Source organism: Mycteria americana, chromosome 5, assembly GCF_035582795.1.
Source record: "Mycteria americana isolate JAX WOST 10 ecotype Jacksonville Zoo and Gardens chromosome 5, USCA_MyAme_1.0, whole genome shotgun sequence".
Taxonomy (NCBI): Eukaryota; Metazoa; Chordata; class Aves; order Ciconiiformes; family Ciconiidae; genus Mycteria; species Mycteria americana.
This window is the reverse complement of record NC_134369.1, coordinates 19,921,129-19,939,581: the sequence shown is the minus strand read 5'-3', so window position 1 is coordinate 19,939,581 and position 18,453 is coordinate 19,921,129. Positions and strand designations below refer to the sequence as shown.

The window sequence follows — 18,453 nt, the reverse complement described above, 5'->3', positions numbered from 1 at the left end:
CAGCTTACTTTAGATTGGCAAGTTAAATTAGAAGAAAACTCATGACATGTTGCATGATATGAAAACGGATTAAATTTTGTGATCGCAACAGATACATCTTATAAACTGAGGGAAGTATACTGTGATCTCTAGTCTTGTCATTCTAGAAGTTAATTGGAGTTTCTAGGTCAAATTAGAACTGTGGACATATCTCCTGCTTTACCTGAAAACCAAGATGTGTACAGATAGCAACTACACTTTATGTTTCAGAACAGGTATCGTGAATTCTTAAGCTCTGAAAAATGCTTAACTTCTTAAAAGCAGTAAGTGGACGAGTAGGTACAAGTAAGTAGTTTTTGAGGTTTGGGTATGGGGGAAGTTGGGGGTTTTTTGTTATGTGGAGTGCCTGCCAAGGCACCCTGCACTTCAATGTTTTGAGCAGTACCCCTTATAAAACAGTGTTATAGAATGGAAAAATTCCCTTTTAAGCAAGTCTGTAGGTTTTTTGTTAAAGTGACAAGGCAAAACAAAGGAGTTGCTTCTATTTTGGGCCTAACTTGTTTCCATTTGTACAGTGTGCTAGTCTTGCTACGTGTCTGTACTCTTGTGGCCATTATTATAGGCATATTAATATAAACCAATTTTCTGCATCTTATGCAAGAGTTGGTTTTGGAAGTGCATAATGTCAGTTTCTTTTTTTGAGTATAAATCATGAATTGCAAAATCTGGATTAATTTGTATTTGGCGTGGGGATTCCCTTATACTGTAAATACTTTGCTATTCACCTATCCCGAGGCACTTGTTTCCTTGAATTACTTAATCACCTTTTATCTGGCCTGCTGTCAGATCATCTTTGGAATGGTGAAGGGGTGATTAACAGTCATTGGGTGACATGGGAGGTTTGGACATGCAAATGTAGTAGGATGTTTAAATGCTGTGAGTTGTTGCTTTGCTTATATGGAAGAAGTGTGAGATTGGAGGTGCTTCAGAATGCTGGTCCTGATCTGCCCTTCAAGCCTTGTCACATACCCTCCTTGCACTGACATGGCTGTAGTCATGATTGGAGTGGCGTGGGGGAAAGTGGGGTGTGAAAGCAGGTCATCTATCTCCACTATTCATAAGGTTGGACCATTTTCAAACAGGGCCAGGAAACTTTTTAGTTATAACCTTTTAGCCAAATATATGTGACGACGAGTAAAGGAAGCTGTGTGTTTCTGCTGCTAATTGATATTTTGGAAACTGCTTGAAAGTTTGGGTAGGTACGGGTCTGAATTTCCAGCACAACTAGATGGCCAGTTCTGCGTTGCTGAAGTGGACCTCGCTTGCTTCCCTCAAACTTCAAGCAACTGAATATAATGCCTGAGTTGGATATTTTACCCTACCGTACTCACTCAGGAGATAATGAACCTAGACCTCTATAGAATCTCAATCACCAAAAACTGAAATGCTAAAGACTAATAAGCTGGTTTGATTTGGACAATGCAAGTATTACCCGAATAAGCTTGCATTATCAGAATTTAAACTGCAGCTTATTTCTCTGAATATCTAACTTGAATTGGCACTAGAAATCCTAATACCTATTCTTGGAATCAAAAGTTGATATGAAATATAAACTGTGCTGAGAAGCCTAAGGTGGTAAAGTCACCTAATAAAATGTGAATTTTAAATATTTCTGTTTTTTCAGACTTTCATGGGGCATATTGAAAGTCTGAACTTATGCACGTATCCTGTTTATCTGAGGTGGAGTCTTTGGGCTACTCATAAATTTACTGCTTTTCCTCTTCCGTGTCTGTTAAGCATGTTTTTAAAGCTGTTGAACTGAATGACCATTCAGTAGAGAAAGAGTAAATTGGCTTGTCCTTAAGGTGAGGAATAACACAAGCTGTTTGTTTATAAGATTGTGCTTAGGATACTCTTTCCTTCAGAGCACCGTCAACCTAGTAATCAAATTGGAAGTAAAATTCTGTTTTCTCTTGCTGGTTTAAGGAATAGAAAAACTGAAGCATTTGAAAGTCAGTAATAAAGGCATCTCAGATTAATTGTGCGTGACTGATACTGTCTAAAGTCTGCAAAGCTTCTTGAAACAGGAAGGTCCTTTTAGCTTCTCAAATTCCCCTATAAAGTGATGCTTAAGTTACCTCTGATGTTTGCCTTCATCTAGTCCTAATACTGGAAAGGGAGAGTAATAATTCCCCCTGATGTTTGTATGTTCACATGGCATGGTTGGGTGGAAAGAAGCTTAGGGTGGCAGAGGGCTGTCCAAAGCACTGTATCCTGATGTGTGTTCTTCTGATTTCAGGCAAAAGTAAAGAAGCGGAGATAAAGAGGATAAATAAAGAACTAGCAAACATTCGGTCAAAATTTAAAGGTAAGTGACTTGATCATACTAAACTATACATATTTCCTCATATGACATTCTTCTATGGGTTTTGTTTTTATGTATTTAGACTTTTGTCAACCGCTGATGCAAGAAAAATGCTAGAGCAGGCTGTTAGAATAACTATTGAAAATGTTCTCCTGACTAGAGAACTTCCTGACAGTTCTGTGATTCTTGGCCGTAACAAAAAACTCTGGCCTATATCAATTGAGCTACTGTTCACAAACTTTTTCTAATACTTTGCCTCCTAACCATGTGACTACTCAGCCTGTTTTCTTCCAGAAGGCCATGAACTAGTTTGGAGAAACATGGGTGGATGTAATTATTAAAGAGTTTCTGCTTTACTGGAAAACTTCTCCTTCCCTCCTTGCCCCCCCACTCCTTTAGGGAAATAATGGGTTAGGCTGTCTTCTAGCAGAGTTGAGATAAAAATGTGTAGTTGATGAAGCCATACATCTTGACCACTCCCATAAGCAACAGCAATACAAATTATTCATATGAAACAAAGGATATGCAGTAACTAATTCCATTCTTGTGTGTTCCAAGAGGTAGTAATTCACTTTTAAACAACACGTGGTAAAACTCATGCTGTGACTGTATTCAAGTTGTATATGTGGCTTCAAATTTTGAAGATTCTGAGGAGTTGTTGAGATGCTTTTAAATGGAGTTCTACCGGTAGTGGCTGCGGCAGACATTCTGTTTAAATAGATATGGGGCTGTGTGCGTAGCTAGATAAGGCATTGCAGTGTGGAGTTCGTATATGTGGCTTCAGAATTTGCTGTATTTGGATTAAACCCATTTACCTTAATTATCTATCCTGACTTAGACTAGTGTATCTATTTGGAATACTGAATGCATTAACAAAGCCTGAAATAACTTTCCTGAATTTTGTAGGGATCTGTTGCTACTTTTAAGTGGTATGTCCCTTAAAGGCATATGAAGACCTGCAAAAACTTGAGTGTCAACAACAGCTCAGAAGGGAAAAGTTGACCACAGTGCAAGACACTCAAGAAAGGTTAAGAAATTCTTCTAAATTAGAAGCCATCACATGCCTCTGTGCTAACGTTTTTCTCTTAGAAATTTCAGCAAACTTTATCCAGATTGGTAACTTCAGTTGTAGGGTAACTGAGGAAATTCTAATGGCTATTTTTCTAGGGTAAGTAGAAAAAGGAACTTTCATTTAGTCACGTCTCTATGCTGTCACATTGTTTTTTCAATTCCTTTTCATTACAAAGCTTCCATCTGACACTGATGTTGGTCTGATTTTTGCCAGAAGTAGCAGGCTTTGCATAGTCTGTTCTACAGACTGTTCTCCATCACCCAATCCAAGTCTAAAAGCTGTGTCCATTTTCCAGTCATAGTGACCACTTCTGTCCATTTTCCAGACAGTGACTGGTAGATATTGCCTTCATGTACTAAGTATGCATGCACACTGAGCAACTAGCATGTAGTTCAAGGGTCTACTAGAAACCTGCATGCGAGAGTAACAGCCATTTTTCTGAGCTCCAGCTGTATGATCAAAGTGGATCATCTTATTGCTTAGTAAATTTAAGCATAAAATTGTAACTCTTAAATAAAGCAGTTTAATCTCCAACCAAGATCTATACTAGACAAATTAAGTATATCTTTCAGATAAAGAGACTGTGTTTAATTAACAACTGTTGAAGAACTTTCTGTACGCTTAAGTTATTCAAAGTTTCGCTACTTTATCTTTCAACTAATTTCACTAAGTTGATTAATCTGGAAGATACAGCCACAAAGACTGCTTGTTTTCTCTTGGTCTGTGTTTGTAAAACTACTTGCTGTCAGATAGCAGCATTATTGGTTATCAGCTGTTGCTGAAATTAATTTCAGCACCTGAATTCTTTACTGAATTGTTTAGAGAGGACAGGTTTTTCTAGAAAGCAGCATGTCACTTTCCCTGTAGATATATTAACAGTTACTCCACCTATGCCCTTCTGTCATCAAGAACAACTAGAGGTTAATGCCTAGTTGGACATCTGGCTGCAGTCACACCAACACAGAAATCTAGTTCTTTCAACAACTCAACTTCAGGCTACACTACCTTTTTTGTCTTAATTTGGTTGGTGGGCAAGCATTTAGTTTGTTTGCAAAACCTAATCGGTTTTTCACTAATGAAACTGGAAGCTTTCATCACGCTAAGTCTTCAGTTTGCAGTGAAGGTCTGAAAACTTCAAAAGACATAATAAAAAGTTATGGAAGCTCCTGTAGAACCTCGCTGCCTCCTGTATGTTCCAGTGTGCTTGAAGCATGAAGGAGGTTCTGTCAGACCTTCTCACTTCATTGCTAGAGTTAAACATGCTGTTGTAAAAGAATGCAATAAGGAATTGCAGAAAAGTTCATAATGGTTAAGGCTGTTTAAGTACTGTCTTGCAGGGATATAGTCCAATTCTTACTGCTTGGCTGTGGTCAGATCCTATTAAGTAATCTTTTTTGGATAGGAGCAGTTAGTATCCCACTTGCTGCTTACTAGCCCAACTCCTTATGCTTGCACCTGACATGGAAAGCTTTAATCTACAAGCTGAAATGGAGAAGCTAGATTCAAACCTCTATTCCATATGAAAGCTAAGCATTCTAGAAAAAATGATGGCTTACATGTTTTGAGGAACACAAGTTAAACTCCATTTGGGTCCATCCGCACCCACTAACCTGCATACCTCTGTAAACTTGTGAGTGTGAAAGAAGTGAATCTGTGAATTGTTTGGTTACCACAGCAATCAATGGAGCCTTTAAAATTAATGCTAATAATAGGTATGCCTTCTGAGTGCACTTACTGAGTGCACTTCTGAGTGCACTTACTGCAATAAATCCTATGTAGGGATCACAGAATGAAAACTGACATACAATTCAGTATTTTGTCAATGTCAGTCATCCTGAGTCCTTGCCCTGTGAAGAGTCTACAAACATGTATTCAGAAGGTTGCTAATATCGCCTCTAGTAAAAGGCTGCCTAACACGATTGAGCTAGTCTTCACTGTTCTTTTCTGTGAATGTCTTTATAAAAGCAGCAGTATGAGCCACTGTGTTACTAACTTTAAGAAAATTTGGCAGTAATGAAGCTCTAAGTGAACTGAATTCTGTGAGAATAGCGTTCTCTGGTTAACATAGGTAGTTTGGTAGCTGTTTTGATGGCACAGTTCATAAACCTGTTCTGTCCCTCAGTTTTGCAAGGTATTTCATAGCTTAAGTACAAAAATAGTTAAAAGTATGTGCATAGTAAATTCTTCTCTGGTTAATCATGATGTGGGGGAGAAATGATCATAGGAACCTTTGGCTGTGTAGAACCATGAATCAAGCAATAATCAGAGAATATAGGTGTTTTCAGCAAAGTAGTGCAATAACTTTAGCCTGCATACCTTGTGTAGCATCCTTTAAGTGCAATTTAAATACTTTTGAATAAATATCAGTGTGTGCTCATTCAGTAGCTTGAGTGAATGATGACTAAACCTTCCCATAAGCTGATCTTTATTATGGCTATTTTATTACTGAATTTGTATGGATTTTAGATGAAAAATTTTACTTAACTGAAGACAATAACTTCATGTAGCCTGAACAAAAACTAAACATAAATGTCACAATTTGGAAGAAGCAGAGTTTGGACAACTTGTTTGGACAACTTGTGCTCGAGGCCTTGAGAGTGTGAGGAGGCGATAGCTGTGTATCTTTCTGCTGCAGATGTTCTACATGGACTTTGTGCTGCATGGTTCTTCCTTGCAGAAAGGCTGTATAAAAATAAACAGACCTTCATAATACTTTTTTTTTTTTCTTGGTTTAAGTGGAAATCATTCAGTTTAACCCAGTTTCTTCTTATATAGCTCTGACTCTTTTTTAAAAGGTTTTAAAATAGTTTGGATTAAGACAAATGTGTGACTGTGAACTTAAGATGGAGTCCCTTGCTAAATAATTATGGTGAATACTGGTGCCCTGATTAATTACCTGGGTGAAGATGCAGCTGTTGGACTGGCTGCATTGCTATAACCACGGAAAGGTCTGACTGTAAGAAGCAAGGCTGGCAGTAGTGCCTCTTGACACAAATATTTTCTTGCTTTAGATTAGTGTAAGAGACTGGTATATACAACAAGTATCCTTTCCTTCCTCTGGACCTTTACACTCTTCAGCATACATTGTTGCAGTATGGAGGCCTCCCCCCCCCCCCCCCCCCATGTAACTTGCAAGATACATTCTTACGCTGTTACAGACAGAGGCTAATTATTTCTACTTTTGTTCTATCATGCAAGTAGCTGGCAAGCCTGTTACCCATCTTATGTTTGGGTAACCTCCTACTTAAAATACTCTTGTACTTAACAGGCTGGGATGAGGCTGCACATCTCTTGAACTGATGGAACATATACCATGGCTTTGGGTTATGATCTGGCTTCTGTGCTCCAAGCTCAGAAGGAATCTAGAATCTCTGTACTTAAGGTGACTTTTGACTCTTGTTTCAGCATGAGAAGGCTCTGTTGCTGAGGTCAGTGTGTCCTTGACGGTTGCTTTAAATGCTTTTGCGTTAACTGAGATAAGATGCATGTAGTAGAGAGAAACTACATTAGTGTAATAAAGCAGAAGTTGTAGTAGTTAAGTGTGAAGTGGAGAAATACTATTCCTTTTGTTTTACATGTTCAGACTATAAGCTGATTTTGCTTCCGTGCTTGAGCCAAACTATAAGTCTGGCTGTCAGAGCAGTAATTGCTTTGTAAATGAGTGAAAAAATATCTAGTTTATTAATTTGTTGTGTTGTTTTGATCTCTCAGGGCAGAATTTGTGTAGTAATGAAACTTCCCACAAATCTATAAGCTGTTTTTACAGTTAAAGGAACTTTTAAAGTTAAAGGAACTTTGTTCTCTGCTTGATTCAGACTTGTTCTTTTTTCCCAGATCTAGCATTATATTTTAGTTTTGTTCTGATTGCTTAATAGGGTTTGTGTTACAAGAGCAGCTGCTAGATTTCAGATGTGCTAGTGTATCTTAGTTTTGGCTTGTGCAGAATTGCCTCAATGTCAGCTGAAGATAATCTCTGCCTTTTTTTTTTTTTTTTACTTCATCTTGCTTGTTTTTGCTGTTCTTTTGCTGTCGTTTTGCCAAACGACACAGTAACCCTTTGCAGGAAGTTCAAGATAAGCCTCTAAATACCTGTTTTAAACAGAAGCTATGTAACAGTAAATCGCTTTCACAGCCTGCCAGGAAGGCATAGTCTTTATATTTAAGATGGGTCTAATTAGTCACACTGTCTTCTGATCATTTAAGAGATGTATGAAGGCAATCGGATAGTATAATAATAGTGTCTTCACTGACAAAGTGAATTGCTGGAAATAAAACCAGGCTTCACATATCACCCGAGTTGTAGGGTTGCTCTAGTAATACTCTGTTTTGGTGGTAGTAGTATGGTAACTAAATACTAGCTTATGGATTTGTATGGGTTGTCTGCCACAAAGATTCAGCCTCTTGTTTAGAGGGCTTGGACTGTCACTCTTATGGAAAGACAAATCTTGTCTCAAAGTGTAGATACATTCCTAAAAACCAACTCTGTTTTTCTTAGCCTCTAAGCTAGTAGTAGGCCTTTTGATACAGTATAGCACTGGATTGTTGTCAACTGCATAAACATAGGTTAGTGTCAACCTAGGAAGGAAGCACACTGAATGCAAAGAAAAACTAAAGGGTGTTGTCCATTCTGTTTTGCATAAGACATTACTGCAGTTTTAAAAGCTAAGATTGTCTTGACTTTGAGATAGCAATCAACCATCTGGATGCTAGTGAGACTAAACTTGTCAGGCTTCCTTACCCTCTACCCCTCAGTGAACATCCCACAGGACTAAACTGCCTTCTTGCCCCCTCTGGCTGGTAGCAGGATCTGTAACTATGCAGCAGGCTGTTTTTTGAGTATACTGAATTAGATTCAAAAGCAGGTGCTGTTTTTTAACTCGTGGTCCAAATTAGAGACAGAAGGTACTGCCTGGGAACCAAAGGGTCTCATAATGCATTTGTGCTTTATTTCTTCCTTTTTGGAAGGCTGTGTGAAAGAGATCTATGACCAATGAAAACCAAAACTTCCGTGTTGAAATGGTAGAGAGGTGATGCACAGAAATGTGAAAGTAATAATTCTTTCTTAATAATAGTACTATTTGCTGATCAGCTGTTAATAATTCTTTCTTAGAAAAATGACTAATAAGCTTTCCAGGGAAAGCAAGTAGCCTTTGAAATGCCCACTGTGCTCAAAACCTGCTGACGCGTGTTCTGAATCCTTCCTGTTTCTGCTGACTCGATTTGCAGTACTTGCAAATGTTCCAGAAAGCATTTAAAAATGAGCTGAGTTAAAAGAAATGATTGTGTATTGCAGTAAAGATAACAGAACATGTGAAACTTCCTTCTGCTCTTGTTTGGATGTTTGCTTGAGGCTGGGGGAAGCTGTGCTATTTTAGCACATACTTAAGCAATGAGACTTGTTAGTGATGTTTGAAAAGAACCTTTATAACTCTTTTTAAATGCTATATGGGAGGGAGAGGAATTGAATAGTTAAACTTAACATTTCAATAAGAATCTGAATCACTTCTTCAAAACACAGCTGAGTTAACTACAGTGAGACTTTTGACTGCAATGCTCTCTTTTCAAATTGCTCAGCTAATTAAATAATAAAATTTTTTAAAGGTAATGGTGTTCTATTATTGCTGGGAGCTAATAAGGCTTTAAAGAAGAGTTCTAGTAACTGTTACTTTGCATAGTTTATAAGCTTGCCTGTTATTGAGAACCTTCAGATTGCCTTAAGTTCTGCATACAAGGGACAGAAGCTTTTGAAAGCAGTCAGTGAACTATTTTTTCTGTGTTAAGAAGTGTTTCAGGTACTGATTTTTACAATATTGTTGTCTGAGAGCACATGATGGAGAAGGAAGCTGCTTTTTCCTTGTTAGTAGGATGGCAATGTGTTTTGAGCTTGATTGCATTGCATAGCTTCCATCAAAAATGCTTCAAATACCCCAAGAGCCAAGGACCTTGCTAATCTGAGCTCTTAAAATACTGGTATCTTGGAAAGATATAATACTTTAAAAAGCTGGTTCCTAAACCTGAAAAAAGGAGTTGCCAGACTATGAGAATTACTTCATTGTGAAAGTCTATGTGGTTAGGAGTATAGGTACTTTCATCTGCTTGTGTTCTTCATTAAGCAATTGGGTTACAGTATTCTATACTTCCTCTTCCCTTCTGATCTCACAAAGTCAACACCAGAGTCATTTGAGAAGATAAGAGAATAGGGTTTGTACTTGTGACTTTTTGTGTATTGCTGATGGATTGTACACTAACAGGCAGCTGCAGTTCAATCTCTTGGACTCCTGGGAACTCCAGTCTTGGACACTGGGGATTTTTCACTTACAGTAAAGTTCATGTGAAAGCTACTTTCTGATGCTTTTTGGTGTATCTGTATCTCTGAGAGAAGCAACTAATGATATTAATGTTATTAAATACCATAGCAAGTCCTCAGTTATGTAGATCTCAGCCACTAGAGGAACACTGACTAAAATGGATTCAGCTTATTTAGCGTCCCCTTCTGTGAATCACAATAGTATCTAGTAATGGTATCCAGCATCCCCTTTTCCTTTAATCAGTCACCTGGAAACAGCTGGCTTGTCATGAGTTGGCATGTTCTTATTGCTAAGTAATATAAAGCTCCCCTGGTTTATTCACTGATTACTTCTTTTCCTTCCAGATCTCATGCATGAGACTAATTGAAAATCAAATCCTAAGAGCTTGTAGAAACTGTTCTTAAGCAGCTGAAAAATGTTTGAAAACTAAAGCTGTCACTCTGCTTTTTCCTGTATTTTTTTTTCTTGCCTCTCCTAAGGAAGGAAGGTATCTTTGATCTGCATCTTCGTACCATGATGGGATGGGAGAAAGCTTCTGCTCTTGAGTATCATTTTATTGGGAAAATAGTATAACGGGAGGTATTTATTTCCCCTGTTTATAAATACAGGAGACTTTATTCCTTTACTGCTCAAGCCATAGTTTGAAGGCCAGAACAGATAGACAGACATGGCTGAATATCTACTTTTCCCTCTGGCCATATTGCTTCCAAAGAAAGAAAAAACCAAACAAACCCAAACCAAAACTGTCTGCCCCCCTCAGTTTGGATGTTTTACTCTTGTTCTTCTAATGTTAATTCAGATGTCCAGTAAAGTAAACTGCCCTGGATTTGTTTGCTGACTCAGAAGGAAAATAGCCTTAGGGCAGCAAACTGTAAATTTGACTTGAAAACATGTCTTTGAGCAACTTTCTGCAGAGCTGGCTGTTGTCAGAAGATCTTGACAGGATCCGCTATAGCAGGATTTCACTGTCGTGACTATCTTCAGTAATGATGCTTTGTGTATCTAAGTAAAACGTGACCTGTATTGGCTTCTGTGGTATGGACCTGAACACAACTTTTCTTTGCGCAGCATAAAAATAGCTTTAAGGTAAAGCTTGTTTTTGTTGGCAACTGATATGCTGTCTGTGCCAGTTAAAAAAAAAAAAAAAAATCAGTGGGTGTTCTAAAGACTCTGATTTAAAGGATATAATTGTCTGTATTAAAATGGCAGTTGTGTGCTTAAATTTGTTTTTCTCAGTTGAAATTAAACTAAATAAAAGAAGTTTCTAGAGTTAAAATAGAAAGCAACCCTCCAAAATGCATTGTTTCAGCCTGTAGATGCAGCCTTTTATCATTGTCTACTTCAGTGTGCCAGTATGCTTTCTCTTGGTTCAGTAACATTACATGGCTTCACACATTGATGGTAGTGTTCATTCCTTCACAAACTGTAAGTTCAGTTTATAGTCGTAAGGTTTCCATTGTTTTTGTACAGTCAGTGAACGTAGTGTGAAATCTATGGGAGCTGTAGATGCATGTGGCATAGGAACTCTGCTTCTGCACCAGTGGATGAGAAGGAAGAAGGAGAAACTTCTATGCTATTAAGATTCTTTGTTATATATTTAGCTGCCTATTACATAAATCGGAAGTTTAAAAAAAAAAATGCAGCTTGGAGCGTTTTTGGTAAGGGCAATGCATTGGGGATATCTTATTTAAGCTTTACTTTATACAGTGCTATTCTGGCTAAACTTGCCCATCACTAAGGAATACACACTGATCTGACAGACTAGTTATTCTGGGCCCAGAATGCAGAGGCTAAGGAGCTTATATAGCCTTCTAGGCAGCAGCATCTATCAAAACTTTGCTACCCTGACTGAACTCTCTAGCATTCAGGCTTGCCTGTTTTAGTGGATACTCCTTGATCTCCTGATTTGGGGTAGGGAGAGAATGTTCTGCAAAAAGTGTATGTTCATATGTAGCCCTTTTCTTCAGGAAAAGAAGTGGTCTGCCTGATGAACTGTAAGCTGTCATACTGTTCCACGTAGCTTTTACAAGCTTCTAAAATACAGCAATACTGCAACATAAGGCCAAACCTACTTAGTGTGCATTTTTCTTCTAAAACTGAAACACTTGTGAATACTTTCATTTTACAAATACTTTAAAGCTGTCATGGTAATCTTGTTTCATGTGTTTTGGGGTTTTGTTTTTTTTTTTTTTCTTCAAGGCTTTGGGATATACCTCTCTCATTCTATCTTTCTAAAAGAATTGGTGTTTTTATTTTGCTACTGAATTCTCTACTGTGGTGCACTTTGGGAAGTGTGTTAAGACCTTTTACTGTGATAAAGGTTTGATAATTGGTTTTACAAGAGAACGTGTACAGAAGACATATAGCTGCTCTTAACAGAAACAGGAAAATCAAAATTGAGTGAACATGTATGTACTGCCTCTTAGCAAGAAGATACTTTTAAGGACATAGGGTAATTCAGGGACTAGATGATAGCATTATTTCATGACTGTCCTTTACGATATAGGTAACTAAGATCTTCAGGTTTGGGGGAGGTGGTTCCTTATAAATTAATTTCAGATTTAGATAGCTATTTAAAATTAGTATCATGTGAATGTCTTGTTGATTTAGTGACAGCTCAGCTTTTTCAGAGTTATGCATTTTTCTGTCTCGGACTATTAGGAAGAGCTACAAAGCTACCTGTGTTCTATGACTGGGAATAATTTTTTTTAAAACCCAGGAGGAGTTTGATTGTCTAACATCTGTTGATGATGGTTTGTGATATCATTTTGTGCTAAACACATGAAAGTTGTCCTTTAAGTCAGAGGTAAGTGAATATATTTAGCATTTTACTCACTGTGGAGTGAATAAAAGCTGAAATAATACATTTAAAATTTGTGAACTACAAGTACTGCAATAGCTGAACCCTCAGTTTGTCCCTTTCTGTAGGGTGACACATAGTGAATCAAATGTCAGTCTTAATTGCTAGGTACAACTGTAAGACATGATGAGGTACTTCAGTGGAACTGGAGGTGACGAGGGGAACCAGATATAGGAACACCATAGGCTTAATGGTTCTTTGTTTCCTTGCTTTCCAGGTGACAAGGCTCTGGATGGTTACAGTAAGAAAAAATATGTCTGCAAACTGCTTTTCATCTTTCTCCTGGGGCATGACATTGACTTTGGTCACATGGAGGCTGTAAACCTGCTTAGTTCCAATAGATATACAGAGAAACAAATTGTGAGTAACTCAGTCTCGGTAAAAGATAAGCTGTTCTGACTAATATCCTGCCTCAGCTGTATAGTCTCGTGAAGGACTTCACTTCATTCCGCCCCCACTGTCTTAAAGCCTTATTTTGGTTCTAGCAGTGATTCTGAAGTTTAAACACCTTTGTGCATGGGGAATCTTGTACTAATTGTAAGAGCTAAAATGTGCACTCTGCATAAAAAATTATTACTCTTGTTAAGAAACTGCCTTGTGTCTTAAAAGGTAAGTAACCTTTTAATTTTCAGAGTATCTCTTTAAATCTTCCCAGGTAAGGTTGTGTTTATCAGGTACGCATAACTTACTAGTGTCTGAATAATAAGCCAAATTTGTGTTGCTCCCATTAATCTAAAATGATCTTTTGAGTATATGCTGAAATAGATTGATGAAACATTTAACTGATAAATTAGGTAACACTAAACTTACTCCCTTTGTTTATTTCACTTAATCTTTCTAGCCTTTGCTCTGCTATCTAAATATCTATTTCTGCTCATGTGTTTGGTGTTGGAGGAGAACTGTATGTCTCAAAGAATTACTTGTGACATTAACAGAAAACATAATTTAAGTCAGCTAAAATCAATTTTCACTTTCCTTTTTCTGAATCACAGGGATATCTCTTCATCTCCGTACTAGTGAACTCTAACAGTGAGCTGATTCGCTTAATAAACAATGCGATCAAGAATGATCTGGCCAGCCGCAACCCCACCTTCATGGGGCTTGCTCTGCATTGTATTGCTAATGTGGGTAGCCGGGAGATGGCGGAAGCATTTGCTGGAGAAATTCCAAAAATACTTGTAGCTGGGTAGGTATGACATGCCTCCTTCAAATGCAACACCAATAAATCCTTTCAGCAACTCAGTTGCATTGCAGCAGCTTAATCCATGCTTAGAGCTATACAGCTCTGGACTTGCAGTACAAATAGTGACAATTTCCAGTAACTGCAGATACTTTGATATACCTGAGCATGGAGGTGCTTGTATAAGTGTACAAATACAACATGGAAATTAGGACTATGTCAATATCTTGAATAGGCTTTTACAGCTTTGTTGTGATCAAGTTTCTGTTCTGTATAAATGTGTGGCAGTGAACACCCTTGTAATGTATGTTTTACTTTCCTTGTCTCTCCTGATGAAAAGAAGAAATCAATGAACCTAAACAGATGTTTACACTACAAATTTTGTTATAAATTGAAGCTCTTATTTAAATGGTCCTGACTTCATAATGTGAGAATATTCTATTGTATGAGCTTTCTTGCTTCCTCTACTAGCCACGTAAACAGCAATTCCTGTAAACGGCAAATAGTCACCACCAACTTTCTAACTTTCCCTCTGTATTGCTAGCAGTCTCTAAACAGACCTGGCAAATATCTGGAACTAGTTAAGTAAATCTAAAATGAAACTTGTGATTGCAGGGCTAATTTATTTTGAAACTTAAAGTGTCCAAGTGCAAACAGTGCATTTAAACTCCCTTACCGATATGAAATGTTTTGGAATATGCATGGATATTGTTTTATAACAAACCAATGTCTTACAGTTCTTATGCAACATGTTACTTTTTATATTAATGTATTAATGCTCTAAATGTGAAGCGCTGGAGCTTGGAAATGCGCTTGCTTATGCAACACTTATTCTGACTGTGTCTATGTGCACTGTCTGAGTTGGCAACAAGAGGAAAGATATAACGTGATATCTAGTTGTGGCAAAAGTCTTAGGAAGTACTTCTGAACTCTTGAAATAGTGTCTCCATAATGCCACACTTGAACACTGTTACTATTTTGCAGAGCCAAAATGTAGCATGGGCCAGAAGGAGAAGAATAAGCAGCTAGCACTTGATGATCAGTATGGGTCTGGCCTGGTGGAGGAGATGGGGGAGAATCTATCCCATAATTCCACTTTTCTCAGACATGGAATTCCCTATGTAAGGGTGCATGTTTAGAGATGGCACGTTCTGGGGCCCTGTCAGGCTTGTTGCTCTCCTGTCCTGCACTGCCCTTGCCAGGTGCTATTCTCCATGTAGCATAGTGGAGACAACACTGTGGTGATGAGTCTTGGGTTTTAATAAGATAACCTTAAAAAGTTTCAAAAATTTAACTTGGGGTCATCAATCACAGACAGAGCACGGCACCTTCAGCTCAGACTTGAGTTGTTTGTTTATGTTCTGAGATCAGTCTTCAGGGCCTCATTCCTTCTGCATTTCTAAGAGGATGTATAGAAAATGTGTGTGTCTGTGTCATATCTGTGACCTGTGCAGAATGAGCATTGTCAGTTACATTTGTAGCTTTAGTGTAGCTCTCTTGGCTTGGATATAAATTGGGGGTAGGGAGTAGACAGGTAGGGGAGGAATAGATTTGGGGGTTTGTTTGTGGTGGTTTGTTGTGTGTTTGTTTTTTTGTTTGTTTTTTTTTTTCAACCAAGGTACAATTTGATCTCAAGGAAAGTTGGTAAATTCCTGAAGTGTAGGTAGACTGAACTTCTACTGGGGATGTGGAGGTTTCTGAACATTTAACCAAGATTGCACAGTATAAACTGCCTCTTAAAACTTTCAGTGCTAATGCTCTGTACAATTTTTAGCTGTTGTTTGTGCAACATACAAAATGCTTAACTGACTACTTTGTGAAAGGGAGTTCACTGAACTAGAATAGTAGCATGCTGCTCTTATAGTCCATTTCTGTGCCAGCAGCATGGATGGCAAGGTGAACAGATTTGTGAGTTGCATGCTTGGTGATAGCTAGCTGACCTGCATGCTAGTTGTAAGTACTGAAGCTGTTGAGTACTTGATGATTTGTATCTGATATGCAGGACCTATCAGGAGATCCAGCTTTGGTCACATGCATAATACAGTGTACGTTAACTGTTTGACTTGAGGTGACTTGAGATGAGCTCGTGTTCATCTAATGATGAACTTTCAATTCTGATAAAAAGATGTGAAATGTCACTCTAAGTTGCAAAGAGTCATTATAGAAGCTACTAGACATGTAATGGTTGAAAACTTGACTAGTCAAACTTACTGGACAAAATTAAGAACAAATACTGTAACACAGGAATAATTTAGTGAATTTGTTTCAACTTCTCTTGAAAAGAGGCTACGTGGCTAGGGGTGCTCAGTCAGTACAAAGACTAGCATAATGCTGGCCTGCAGTATTGCTGTGACTTAACCACTGTATTTTAAATTGATATTTATGTCTTGCAGAGATACTATGGATAGTGTGAAGCAGAGTGCTGCCTTATGCTTACTGCGTTTATATAGAACTTCTCCTGACCTTGTCCCCATGGGAGACTGGACGTCTAGAGTGGTGCATCTCCTCAATGACCAGCACTTGGTAAATCACCTTCATTATGCTTCTCAGGCCTACTGTGTATAGAGAATGATGTCACTTCTGCTGTTAAATACACTATTAATTTATTTCTTCTCGAGCTTTTCAAGCAAGTGGGTTGCTGTTTTCTTCAGGCTTGGGGAAAGAAATGGAAGGAGTTGTCCTTTTTTAGTTGCTGTATGTGTTAATTTTTAATAAAGTGTTGTTTACCTTTTTCTTGGAGATATAAGAACGGTATGCACAAGTTCTTTTGCTCTGGCTGTAAAGAAGTTAATCTTGTGCCATGTGATTCTAAGTCATTTCGAATAGGTGTAATACTAACTTTCCTAGGCCTTTTAAGATTAGACCCGCACTAAAAATGCGAGGCGTGATTTGTCAGTGCTTGGACTTCCTTGTCCTGTGGTGTCCATGTTGTCATTCTGATCTTGCTGGTTCAGAAAAATCTGTTCTTCTAGATAAGAGACTCTATTTTTCCCTCTGTCTAGTTACTTTATGAAAGTAAGGCTATTAAGACCTGTGCTTCAGCAGTAATAAGAGTGCTTTAATCTGCAGTAATATAAAATGTTTGTGTTATACAAAGCCATCTCTTCATGTTGGGTTGTCAGAAATCTTTCCTGGATGATCTGCTGCATCCTATTTCTTCTACTCGTGCTTCTCGTGTGTAATAGGACAATTTGCATCCAGGCTTTATTTTAATATAGCTCTCTGTTATTTTAGATGTACTATCCAAACATGAGACAAACCTAATAGAAAAATAGCATTAAATGCTCTGCAAGCATGGCAGTATCATGTTGTTGAAAATCCTATTGGATTTTGAAGATGTATAATTAGTCTAGCTGCTAGCCAGATAAAGGGCTTTTTAATGTGGGGCTTTGTCATGGGGATAAACTTAGTTTTGTTGTGTATTAAAAAATACTTGAAGTGAAAGGTGTTAGTGGGCAGCATCTTAAACTGTTACAAAATTGAATATATTGCTTTGTTTTCTTCTAGGGTGTGGTTACTGCAGCTACAAGTCTGATCACCACTTTGGCACAGAAGAACCCAGAAGAGTTTAAAACTTCAGTCTCCTTGGCAGTGTCTAGATTAAGCAGAGTGAGTCCAATGATAATTTTGATAATACTTCACTGTTGCTTAATTTATTCGGCTTCCTAGGTCAGGTTAGCTTACTGTTGCTTATTTATTCAGCTTTCTAGGTCAGATTAGTGTACCATTAAAAGTGAAGATGATTCAGTTTCACTTCATATAGCTGGTTCAGCTAATCTCTTTTAACACTTGTTGCTTACTAGGGCAGAAAACTGTATTAGCTTGCCCAAACTTTCTTGGTGTAATCCTTGCTATGCTCCAAGTCTATGTAGCAAAAAGGTGTCTTTCAGCAACTTGTATTTGAAAGGATCCTCATGATTCAGTTGAGTTTTTAATCCTCATGTTATGTTACTATAACAACAAAGAGTAGTTGGATTAAAGACTGATTCTGCAGACTTCTGCACAGAACCCTCAAAAATACAGCCCATACTTTTATCTAAGCCTCTTATAAGATGAATCTTCTTCCTATTCCCTCTCTTGAGCTGCTGCTAGGTTAATAATCATAAGCATTTGATATTCTGTAAATGGGTGTAGGGGGTTAAGCAGGGGCAGGGGGTGCAGGGATGAGTGGAGAGACATTTCTGTAAGTTAGCATTTTCATGCTGGAAAACTTAGGTTACTGTTTTGTTTGATTTTTTTTTTTGGTGTGTGTTTTGGAAGGCATGCAAGGCATAGGAGGATACTACTTCACAAATGTATTTTAGACCCAGATTTATGTGGTGTTATACCCAAAATTACTTGTAGTTCAGAGAAGTTTAATTTCTTTTCAAATATGAAGATTTTGTCTAATACTTAAAAGCAAGGGAGTGCTGAGGGAAGTGCATAGCTGTTCTGTAATGGAGCAGCAAGAATTAGATAGAATTTCTTTGAGCAAAGCTAGTGCCGAACTCATGCTTACCCTAGAATCAAAGGGGGAGAAGAAATCCTTGAAGAGGGCTACTCCCTCTGAAACCTAATCTAATACTTATCACATTTCACTATGCATATAACTCTCTTCTGTGAAAGCTATCTGTTCTTTGCTCTGGAGTGTGAATATTACTGAAGCTGTTAGTTGGTCCTTCTGCTTTAGTTCAGTCTGCCATAGCATCT

At 37.9% G+C, this 18,453-nt stretch overlaps 1 protein-coding gene across 4 annotated transcripts in view; it reads left to right on the top strand.

Moving 5' to 3' along the window:
* Positions 1-18,453, top strand: part of AP2A2 (adaptor related protein complex 2 subunit alpha 2) — a 47,022-nt gene that overhangs the window by 11,750 nt on the left and 16,819 nt on the right. For all 4 annotated transcript variants that reach the window (XM_075502358.1, XM_075502357.1, XM_075502360.1 and 1 more), the window contains exons 2-6: positions 2,279-2,347; positions 12,802-12,944; positions 13,577-13,770; positions 16,158-16,287; positions 17,272-17,373. In XM_075502358.1, coding sequence (XP_075358473.1) covers positions 2,279-2,347; positions 12,802-12,944; positions 13,577-13,770; positions 16,158-16,287; positions 17,272-17,373 — 638 coding nt within the window. The remainder of the gene's footprint in view (positions 1-2,278; positions 2,348-12,801; positions 12,945-13,576; positions 13,771-16,157; positions 16,288-17,271; positions 17,374-18,453) is intronic.